A 12,351-nucleotide genomic window follows, 5' to 3' on the forward strand; every position below is an offset into this window, starting at 1 on the left:
GGACGAAAAGAAAGGCAGAGCAGTTCCTCTTCCTCCCGCTATCATCATCACATTGGGCTTTGCATCCCCAGGTTGCCTAGCAACCAGGCATCTCGCTCAGCCCCATCGCCTGGCAACCGTCGCCTGCTAACGTCGGCTTTTCACACCTGAGGATTTGCGTTCTCGATGTAGCCGTTAAACCTTCATCAGAGTCTCCAATTTTCATGTCACAATCACGCCCCCCCCACCCCCCATCTCACCCCCCCGCCGACCAATAATGCTGTGAAAGCACGCATAAAGCAGAACTAACCACCTTGTTGATTTGTATAATTGTGTATACGTGTGTTTTTGTCAGAGCATCCTGCGCGAGGCGAGCGGAGCACTCAGTGAAATTTGATCCTTTGGATTTAGCGGCGCATAATCCAGCAGGACTATCGCGGATAAATGTTAGACCTGTGCACTTGGTGCTTCTTTCTATTTCGGGGAGTCTAAGTCCTTTGGGAAATGAGGTGGAGAATTAAAAAGGCTGCTCAAATCCATACAAATTCATGATTGCAAAAAAAAAATTTTAAAAATGAGATGACATGCAGGGCAGCGCCAGCGACACGTTCAGCAAGTTGAAAAAGCGGGGAAAAAAATAATGTCGAATTTTGTCATTTTGCATTAGATTCATTTGGGAGACGGAAGTTGCGTTTGTTTTTTGTTTTGTTTTTTGGTGGTGCACATTTGGATTTCTACACAAGTGAAGTCAGCTCATGAATTTTGCGCTCTTGAAACCAACCAGATTTTGACAGACTAACATTTCGGTCAACTTTTAACTTGTCACTTTGCCAGTGGCGGGCGGTCAAGGCCTTCAAGGTCTTCTCCGCTGGCCGAACATAAAATCAAGAAATCATGATCATATTCTTCACATTGATGTCATATTATATTTTTCGGTGAGAGTTTCGGACAAAGTAGGACTTCACTGAAGGCCCAGGTGTGTTGTGCACGGCCCGCCACTGCACTTTGTGAACACGAAAAGTGAAGCTGCACTCTCCTCGGCTTTGTCTCTCAACCAACGTAGCCGACTCGTACCGAGACGAAGCGCACCGACGTTCCCATGAAGCGCGACAAGGCCGAGCGCCACATGACAGCGTGCGCGTTCGGCTGAAGCCGCAGCGAAAAGGCAATTACGCCGGCGGCGGATTGGGAGAGCCGACCTGATCGAACGGGTCGCCGCCCAGGTGCCACCCGAGTCGCCTAATCACGTGCACGCGTACGCGCGGCGCCCGTGACAGATGTCTTTGTCCCAAAGTGACACAAGTGCGCCCAGACGTCACCCCGCCAGCGCCGCCACCTCCCGAGACGCCATTCTTGCACGCCGGCACCTCCTCCACGCTCATTATGGCAAACTTTTGTCTGTCTTCCTCCGCCCCGTCTCACCCGACGACCCCCCCCACAGCCGCTATTCATGCCAAACCTCTTCATGACCCACACTGCTCTGAAACGCACGCCCTCCCCTCCTTTTTATTTTTTTTTTCAATCTGATGAGTTTGCACGTTCCATTCACTCTTCCTCATTTGGTCTGCCCATTTGCAAATATTAGCATCCGACACACTTGAACAAATTGCTTTTGATTTTTATTGATGGTTAGATTTTTATTCCATTTTTCAGATTCAGTTTAGTTTCATTCATTTTTAGAGTTTTGTGAGTTTTTATAATTTTTTTTAATGCTTTGTTTTTTTTTAATTAGTTTTATTCTTAGTTTTTTTTGTTAAATACGGGCAGTTTCAAACGGACGGTACTAGTCGGGTTGGTGATGACATCACGCATTCTAATATATTTTTGTAATATATTTCTTTGCCTCCATGTTTGTCACCCCTGTTTCTTGCATTTGCATATTCGGAGTTACTAAATAATAATAAAAATGAAGTAGATTTCCTGCTACTTTTGCGAGGATCATCCTTCGGTGTCGTGCGTGCCTATCGAAGACGTCATGTCAATGTTCCGTTGCTTTGGGAATCAGAAAACATGGAAATGTTTTAAGAAGAAATATTCCACACCAAATACGGACGTTAAATTGATACAATCTGAATTACGACATTGTTGCAAGTTGGGCGTGAGAAACGTCAACGTTCCACCGCTGTTGCGGCAGCGGCTTTTCGGCAATAGGCGGAAGTGACGTCGGAGCGGCCGCGCCAGTGTGACAGTAATGCAGCTTTTTATTTTATTTTTTTTATTTAGCAAATCAAAATATGCAAATTGAACAGCCAGTAGTTAAAAACCACAGCGGCAAAGAAATCGAATTGAGAAACGCGATGGAAGCGTGACGTCATGAGCAGGCTCACAGGCCACCGAAGGACCTCGACCGCATCGAGCAACCCGACAACGGACAGGAAGACCGTTCGCCGATGAGGAATCTTGAATTCCCAAACAAGTGTTCAACCTTTTTGGAGTACGACCGACCACGAGTACAGCTGGCGTAAAACGGGCGGAACCGAAACGAATCAATTTCACATTAACTGCGAAAGCTCACGAATGAAATTAATTGCCCAAGAAAAAGAAAAACGACATTTTAGCTTGAGTCATTCGGTCAACTGATTTTTTTTTCTTTTTTTCCATTTCAACCCTTTTACTAATTTCATTTTCATGAACTCAAACAACCGTGACAGGAACGCGCTACATGACGCAAACGTGGTCGTTCCATCGTCAACGTCGTCACCCGGTGACGTCGTAAAATGGGCGTGAATGTTCTCGACTGAAAGTGAAAGGAGGACGGGATATTGCCAATGTGCGGCGCGTGTGTGTGCGCGCGCGTTTGGAGCTAAGCCTGCTCAAGTGGCCGAGACATCTGTCAAGGTTGCAGCGCTCCATTTGAATGGGACGCCGACAAACGAGCCAAGCAAGCGCTCGAAAGCTCAACAATGACCAAACGCCGAGTTCAAAGCAAAGATCAAAGTCACAATTTGACGTCGTATTATTGAGAAGAAAAAAAAAAAGTCGGAAGACGACAAAGAGGAGGAGGCGGGTGTTTCGGGAGCGAGCAGCGGCTGGTCTCACACTTTTGGGAATTTTGGATCGTTAAAATGTTGACTTGAAATTTGATGCTTGGCTTTCAAGAATGTTTTTTTTTTTTTCAATCTTGATTCTTTTGCATGACAATTGATTTTTATGATCTCTGTTTGAGTAAATGTTTAACTTTTTTACTCAGATTTATTTTTGGAACAATGCAAATTAATGTTACAACTCTTCTTTTTTCAAATGAAAGGCAATACAATTTATAGACCTGCAATATTTTATTCTTTTTTATTTCAACTTAATTGTAACAGTTTCCTCACGAGACAACAACATTCTCATAAGCGGCTGCAACTAATAATTATTTTGATGATGGGTCAATTCATTTTTTTATTAATCACCGAAACGTGTCATTTTGTTTCAATCTAAAAAAATAAATAAACTGGCATTGCACAAAAAGCACAAACATAAATGGATGACGATTGTGTTGCTGTTTTGGTCTTCAACATGTCAGAAAATGCGGCAAAAATCTTGATCATTGATCAGCATTCGAAAGGAAAAGCAGAAGTTTGCAAACGTCTCATTTGAATATTCACTCTCGCATTCAGACGACTTTAATAACTTTATGTTCATGTCTCTGAAAGGTTGTCGATGAATTAGATGATCGATTAATTAATCAAGAAATTCTTCGGCTTCTAATTACAACCTCACGAGACAGTGACGTACATTGTTAAACGTTCTCATCAAAATCTGACTTGATTCTTAACATTGCAACTTCTTTTTTGTTCCTAAAGCTCCATCGTACTTATTGTGCAATGATAGAAAAAAAATAACAATTTCCGTTTTGTGAAAAGAAACCCCCAAAACATCGCAATAAAAGCGGCTCGAAGGAAAGTTTGCATTCTAACAAACTCGGGTGCCGAATACGCAACGTGCGCATGAAAAACTTAAAAGTAAAAGGGGCTCGTGACAGTGCCTGGAGGCGCCTCGTCAGACATCGTCGTTACAGCAACTTTCGGGTTCGGCATCTGACGGACGCACGATCGGCAGAGAAAAAAAAAAGAAAAGAAAAAAAAATTGGATCCAGCTCATTGCGTGCTGAGAGGCAAATGTTGCTCGCTGAGTAGAGATGTGCGTGCGTGCGCGTGTGTGAGAAGGAGCATGTCTGGATGTATGGAGGGGTGTGTGTGTGTGTGTGTGTGTGTCTCCTAAAGAGGCAGGTGCTCTCTGGGGTCATATTTTTATGAGCCTATGATTAGATTCTGCCTCATTTTTGTGGTGAAATATGAGGCGGGCGCTCGTTTTCGCTTAGCACACACACACACACGCGCGCTCAAGCACACGCACACACAAACACGAAAGACTTTTGTTGAAAACAAACAGCCTAAATCCCTATCGGTTTTAGCTGTACACAACCGCCCCCCCCCTCCTCTCCTCCCCACCCCCCACAATCCCCACCCCCTCGCTCTGCATGCCTCCTCTTTATCACAAACTCTAGCTCCGCCTCTTTCTTTCTACTCACAACACACACACACACACTTCTACATTTGTCCCCCTACTCCCTTCCCGTCCCACACACAGCGGAGATAAAAATAGAGAATCAGGCGGGGGGAGCGATACACATCACAAACCCCATCAGGCGGGGAGAGATAGAGGCAGAGGAGGAGGAGGAGAGAGAAAATGAACGAGAGGAAGCATGCTTGTGTTGTGTTGCAAATTGAAAGTGCAGCAGTAAGCAGTGAAGGGGAATAGTAAACAGTGCTGCTGACCGCAGAAATATGCAGAATGAGCCCACAAAGTTGGCCCGGGTGGATAATTGCTCATCAGAGCTTTGGCCCGTCGGGAGGCCGCCGGACGGGCGTCGTCGAGTCCGCGCGCAAAAAGACGAAGAAGCGTTTGCAACTTGAACATTGAAGTTTGAAACTCGTCCTTTCCGCACGTCAGCAAATCGTCAGCTCAACGGGTAGCGGGCGTCTTTTAAGGAGAGATTTCGATTCTATGAGATCTGCGCTGGAGCCTCGGCTCCTCTCTCAGTTTTCAGTACGGCATTCGTTGTTCTATGCGGAGGATAAAGACTATATGCATGCGAGTGTTGTTTGTAAATGTGTTGCGGCACCGTTGCCTTAAGTATCGGCGGCCTCCACGACTGCCCCATATCGTGAAATAACTTGGGTATCAACCCGATACGATACCCGTCATTGGTTCTTGCCTTTCTCTAATTGTAAAACCGCCGCTTAGATGCTACCGATAGCTCATCAATAAACTTGTGAAGCGAGCAAACCTCATTTCTGTGCTTGGTTTAGACGCACACGATTGATTTCTTTGTCTCCGGTTTGTTGTGACAGGCAACTTCAGCTGGGAGTGGCAAGAAATAAATAAATAAATAATAATATTTTTTTCCCCCCCAACTGCAACTTGTGATCGGGTTCATTTTCGTAATCGGCGATCTTCAAATGTTCCAGTTCCAAAAAACAAATGCAGCCGCTCTCCTCTATTATTTATTGATTTTGTTTTCAAACGACAACAACTCGGAAGACAACTGGCACGAGTCATTGTTTAGCACTTCCTCCAGGAATTTGGACGACACAAAATCATCGATGATGCCACGACGGATCCCTTCCACGATCCCGCCTCGAGCGCCTTTCAAGGTATCCGCATGAGAATTGCGTCATGACACACATTTAAATCGATAGCACGACTCCGAAGCGCGCATTTTCACAAGTGCATTGAGACGTGGCTGCTGTAATCATGATGCAAATTAATAATTTAGCAGGCATCCAGTGTGTCATGGGAAGCAAAGCCGCGTGTGTGTGCGTGTGCGTGTGCGTGTGGGGGTGTGTGTGTGTGTTTGTGTGTGTGTGTAGGCCGATCTCTAATTAAAGAAGAGAGCTCCCCGGATAGCAGTGAAGCATGACAGCACACACCTGCTAAGCTGCTTATCACACTTTAATTTCACCTACACCAAGATTTGGGGAAGTCAGCGTGACCAAGCCAATACGCGTGTTTGTACGTGCGATTGTGGAGCCAGTCTGAAGTGGAACAAAGATGAGCGCGGTGATAACGGGCCAGCGAGGAGAGAGAGAGAGAGAGAGAGAGAGGGAGAGCGAGAACAAAAGCAAGCGATAAGGCAACGATTACAGAGGAAACACAGCAGCTGCGGGCCGCCAAAGATGGAGACGGGGCGAGAGCGGACCGAGCCAGCCGGCGAAGACGCGAGTGAAGCTGATGACCACGAACGAAGATGGAGACGCGCACTTTTGCTGCCTCCGAATGTCCATTGCGTGCGCGCCTTCGTTGGCGTGCGTCTCGGGGGGCCGTGCGCGCGCGCAATGCAAAGTCGATGCCACTTGGCGGCGAGGCGCCTTCGGGGCAAGCGCGACCGGACAAAGTTGCTGAACGTGAGCCGCATGGTTTTGAAACGACCGAAATATGTTTTGTCAGACCGATGACGCTGTCAAATCAAGACACTGACATAGCGAAATTAAAAGACATGATTTCGTTCCAGCCACTTGGCCCACAAAAACTAAAATGTTTTGTCTGTAATATCTTCTTGATCAAAACTGACTTATGGAACGTTACAAATCAAACAGTTTGTGCACGTGATTTAATTCTGCAATCCAATTCATTCATCAAGACGTGGAATGTTCGTTTTTTTTTTTTAAATACCGGATGAAGATACCAGTGAGTATTGTTATATTATCTGTCTACAAGTGTTGCTGCACCGTTTGCGTTTTAATGCTTGGTAATTCTAAAACCGTGAGAGTCAATGCTAACCGTCAGCATGTCAAAAGCGTTTTGCATTGAAAAAAAAATAAATGACTGCTTTGAATACACACCAGTGAATTTCTTTTATGTTTGACAGTGAAAACAAGAAAATGCAAACGCTTTAAAAAAAATTAAAAAAAAGTGCCCCAATGAAGCTTCATTAAAACTTAAAAAAAAAGTGGTCTGATCCGTAAAATTTTAAGAAAAGACATCACATCCCCTTTTTTGATTCTTTGGGACAAACGGGAACAGAACAATTTTTACTTTTGATTCCGAGGTTCGTTTCTTTGAAAACGGAACAACACGCGAGCCGAAGTTGCCGTCTTTCAAAAAGGCTCGCGTCGCTCGTTTCTCACTCTCGCTGAACGGAAGTTTGAGGAGCAAATGCGGACCGATGTGAGGCCGATAGACGTCCGCAAGCTCCTTCATATCCACGAGGGAATATCAAATATGGAAAAAGACGCCTCAGTCTCATTTTTCAGATAAAAATCTGACTTTGTGCTTTTATTTCCTAAACAGAAGTAAACGCGAATGTGCGGGATGTCGGCCACCGGGCCAGCTCCTGCTTTCTGATTGGCTCGTTTCCCAGCCTGCTTCGGATGGAGCCATCGTTGAACGCGCACACGTCCACGTGCGGCTGCTCTTTATCAAATGGGAATGTAAAGGTCCGAAGACACACACACACACTTCAGCCCCCCTTGTCCCACAGCGAGCGCACGATCTGACGATGAAAATGAGTTTGTGAGAAACTAATCATGCAGCTTAACAAGTGGAGCTGCGGAAGAAGAGGAGGCTGGGTGGGGCGACGGGGGGGGGGACTCGTGTGAAACGGTCAAAAGGGTCAACTAATCAAGAGGAGGGGAAATGAAACCGAGGGTGCGGGGGGGGGCCACGGCGACGTCGAGAGGACGACTTAGGAGAAGGGTCGCCATAAACGACCGTGAAATGAGAATCCGAGGAGGACGAGCGAGCGCGCAGCCAGGGGAGGGAAAAAAAAGAGGAGTAAAGGACATTAGGGAAAAAGGAGCATGAAAGGATACCACGGAGATATTCGAAAGAAGAAAGGGACGCTTGTGAGCAGAATATTGGGCGTCCAGGAGAGAGAGAGCGAGAGCGGCACATGAACAGAGGACAGAGCGAGATTTGAATGGAAACGCAGATAAAAGGGGAAGCATCGCGGCTGAATGAGGACGAGACGAAAAAGGACGCCAGCGAGGAATGAGATGTGAAGAGAAGGGTAAACGCTTCTCAATCCGGTCAGACGGGCCGGACAAAAAAAAAAAAGGTCCCGGCAGGTAGACACAAGTGACGAATTACAAGAGAAGAGAAGGACGGAGAGAGACGATGATTCAAAACGAACGCCTACTTTAAGGGTCACGGAGAGCAGCCGTCAACTCAAGTTTTGAAAATAAAAATAAAAAGATTCACGTTTGTTCAAACTGTTAGGAGAACTTAAAAAGTGGAGCATGAATGAAATGATTTTTGTTGGGTGTGTGCGTGGCCTGTCTTGAATCGTGAATTTGATTAAGAACTCATTCACAGCCATTGACGGGTATCGAAGTCAAAAAAGTGATTCCAGTTCACGTGAGCTGACAGCGAATGAGTGAAAAAAAAAAAAAAAGAACCAACCAATCGGAAACCAGACACCGGAGGCATGAGCGAAGAGGTGTGACTCATTTCGGGTGCTTTGCTGAAACTACGTTGGAATATCCACCCCGTCAATTGCAAATCTCCATCTCCATTCTAAACTCACACCCCCACACACCCCCACAACCAACCGCACTTTGCAGAACATCAACGTGATGAGTTTTTATATACCCTATTCAGTATCTTTTTCCATTGCACTAACTATTCTCTTATTTATCTCATTTATATATTTATCTGAATTATTGTTGTATTGCACTGGAGAGGGGAGCTCTCTAATCTCGTTGCACACTTGAGTACAATGACAATAAAGGGATTTCTGATTTCTGATTCTGAAATAAAGTTTGCCAACAACGTCGGCATAAGACTAGAAAAGCGTGACGATCGAAGACCGCTGAGGAATTTAAATCAGGCAACATTTCTCGTCGACAGTTGAACGAAACACCTCTTGTCAAATTTGACTGGATTTTATGTTCCAAAACAGAAAAGCGATGAACCGCGTTTAGTTTTACAGCAACAAGTCACACTATCAACGTAGCATCCACGGCTAACATCAGCGCATTCCTAGCGCTAATACCGTCTTGTCGGTAATTTTGTTGAAAGTGGAAGGAGGTGCCGTTTCGGTGACGACTCATCACGAGCGCGCGCGTCGTCGACAATCATTTTGTTTGACTTTGTGGCAGGCTGACTGATGTTCGTCTAATCATAACCAAGAGAAATTCACCGTGCGGTGCGAATCACGGATGAGTCAAAGGCAGCGACAGACCATTGGGAAATTATATTTGCATAGAGGTCGTGCCTCATTGCGACGGAATATCGTTTCCGGCTTCCCCGCTTCAGGTACTCCCGCATTGCCAAACTAGGACTAAACGGTCCAAAGATGGGAACGTGAGCGGCAAGAAAACAGACGGACGGATGGACGGATGGCTAATTTGAAACGACGAGTATTTGACGTTTGGAGCGGGGCTGACATGCGGCACGAGAATATGGCCCCTCCCCCCGCAGGAGCGTTCTATTGCGGCTCCAAGCGCTTTGCCTGCGAGATGTTATCGCGACGCTTGCCTGCGGAGAAGTTACGGGAAGCCAAACGCTGATCAGCGGCGGAACGACGCGGCCAAAATGAGATTGAGGGCAGCTCGGGGATCCCAAACGCATGTGGCTCGTTCGCTCCGGTAAGTGCCGCAAATAGCTCGCGATAAGGGAAGAGAAGGCGACAATTTCCACCTCAACTATCTCGGCTTTTTGCATCCCTCCCGCTCGCAGCGCCGGGAGACACAAAAAAAAAAGAAAATCAAGGTTAAAATCATGCAAACTCTTTCAAGCAGTTGGCGTAAAATCCCTTTTTAAGCGCTTGGGAAAATCAGGTCAGAGAGAAAAAAAGCGGCGAGGGAGTGACAGAGAAGTACAGCGTATGAGGCAGTCACCGAGCTCCATCGTAATGAACGGCGAGCGAGACAAAGGGGAACGGCCACAATCATCACACTCTCCAGGCGGCAGCCATCACCGTCAGCTAACGGCCGAGACAGACGGACGGACGGACGCAGATGACGACCATGATGATGCACGCATGCTCGCGCCCCCCCCCCCCCCCCCTTGGGGGGAGCGCGTGTTTGTCCTCAACGGAAAGACGCCTGCTGGCTGCTCACTTCTGTCACACGCTCATTCACGGCGGCTCAACTTCCAGGAGCGCACGTGCACACGCACACGTGCACACGTATGTGTCTAGGCCAGCGTTTTCGCGCACGCAGATGGACTTTTTGGGAGAATCGCTATCTTCATTCTGAGCCAACGAATCGACGATTCGGAAACAAGTGGCAACTATTTTGCAAATGGCTGACTCGTCGAGGTGTTCTTTTAAATTGCGCAACTCGATGCATTTTTAACATTCCAGAAGAAACGTTTACGACCGCGCCGATTGTGTTGGTTCAAGTTTCATCATCGACTTGAAGACAAATCGGATGTGCAGAAATTTTGCATTTTGTGTCAAATCCGCGACCGTTTGCAATCAATCAACAACGTCATCGATCGCATCTGCAAAATAAGACATGACGTCAAAGTCAATCTTGTCGAACGTTCCGTGCTGCCATCATGAATAATCCGGTGCCTCGGCAGAACTGCTACAATATTTTTTCCCAATATTTTTCAAGATTTTATTTATTTTTTTAATTCGGGTTGCCCCGCCCTCATTTTGCACCCATTTTTGAGAGAATTTTTGGGGTTTAATGTTAATACCCTCCCCCCATAAAATACCAAATTTTGCCAATCTGTGGTCCCAATCACCGTGACGACGAGCGAGCGGGGTTTCGACTGTACAAATGATTAAAATTGACGGGAGAGGTCGGTCCGTCTTATGATTTTGTTTGTTTTTTTTTAATTCGTTGATCGGTTCCAAAATTCGGATCATGTCACTCTCCTAATTAATGCAACATTTACGTCACTTTTTATGCTGTTACATTAGAAACAAGCCACAAATAAGAGAGACAACAGAACTCAAACTGGTCTGGTCTTGGTTTCGCAATATCAAAATTTCCTCCATTTCATCCACAAAAATGATTAAACACTCTCCATACATGTTTACGTGATGTTTAGAAACGTACAGACAAAAAAAAAAATTGGGAACCAATTTGCAGTCGTCGTGTATTCCACTGTCGTATTTTTTTTCCCTTTAATCTCTGAATTGAGTTCCACACTTTGCATTCCCAATCCAAATCATTCCACATGTTGACATCTCGCTCGCTTCTCGCACCATCAACAAACAAGTTCCTCTCATCGCTTCCCAACGATGCACTCAGCGTCCCAAGCGGAGCCGATTCTTCGTATTTTGTTTGAAACGCGAACGGAGCGGCTTTCAAACGGTGAGTTGGCATCATGCAGGCATGTGACGGGTGCGGCGTGTGACGCGCACTTACCCCCGGTAGCGTTTTCTGCTCGTGAAGGGCGCTCTGGGCTTTCAGCGCCGACTCCCTCGCACAGTACGTCAGAAACGCACATCCTGTCACAAAGACAACCAGTGAGGAGCAAGAAAGGCGGGAAGGGGTGGGGGGTCAAATATTCATCACTCGGAATCAAACCGCTACACACGTACAGCATCTCTTGGAGGAGGACAACATTTGAAATCATTGAATGACTCCCACTGATTTTGCCTCCCTGATGACTTGTCAGCTGCCAAGAATGATTGTGCGAGGGCGTTTACACATATGAATATTCATGCACGGCACGGCTACGATGCCTAACAAGAGCATGATGATGCACTTAAGAGCAGAGGACACGCCACGCCACGCCACGCCACGGCACGGCACGACTCAGCACACACGACCACAGCACCACAGACGTGTGCGCGGGGCTCGCCGCACACGCACTCACGTCTACGCCGGCCGCATAGACCAACCACTAGGCATGCCTCACGATCACTGCAAATACAACAGCCCCGCCCCCCCCCCCGCCGCTTGCCTATGAGCTGTACCTGCGTCTGTGTGCCGCGGCCGTTTACTACGCCTGTCACCAGCACTAAGACAACAAAATTAGCAGCAGGTTAGCATCCCGGGAACAGGCGGATGAAGTGACGCATGGCAAGAAAGGAGGACGACACGCCGTGACGGGGACGAGGACGATCACAAAGGGGGGGGCGGGGGAAATTGATCATAGATGACAGCGGAAGTTACAAAGTGGAACATGCCGGAACAGGCTGCCATGTTTTCGACCGCCGTCGGAGGACTCGGTCGGCTTCGGGTGCGTGGACACTTTGCGATGATCCCGTGGGGGTTAGCGTCAACAAAATGCATTCATTCAAAGTCATTACTGGTGCTAAAAAAAAAAAAAAAAAAATTGCTAACTTACTTTTCTGACTCTGAAAACTAAAATTTAAAATTCAGATTTTTTTTCAAAGTCCTTCACGAAAGTAAAATGATTATTTCGGTCACAAAAATGCCATTTGCGACACAGGATTTTATTTTGAAAATTGAAAAATTG

General features: G+C 46.5%; 1 protein-coding gene across 4 annotated transcripts in view; it reads right to left on the bottom strand.

Annotated features, from left to right (window-relative positions):
- LOC148328442 (CUGBP Elav-like family member 3) overlaps positions 1-12,351 on the bottom strand; it is a 29,323-nt gene that overhangs the window by 14,028 nt on the left and 2,944 nt on the right. For all 4 annotated transcript variants that reach the window (XM_088307297.1, XM_088307296.1, XM_088307298.1 and 1 more), the window contains exon 5: positions 11,292-11,374. In XM_088307297.1, coding sequence (XP_088163423.1) covers positions 11,292-11,374 — 83 coding nt within the window. The remainder of the gene's footprint in view (positions 1-11,291; positions 11,375-12,351) is intronic.

The sequence above is a fragment of the Idiotropiscis lumnitzeri genome, chromosome 10 (genome assembly GCF_059441095.1).
Source record: "Idiotropiscis lumnitzeri isolate Australia: NSW breed Sydney's pygmy pipehorse chromosome 10, RoL_Ilum_1.0, whole genome shotgun sequence".
Taxonomy (NCBI): Eukaryota; Metazoa; Chordata; class Actinopteri; order Syngnathiformes; family Syngnathidae; genus Idiotropiscis; species Idiotropiscis lumnitzeri.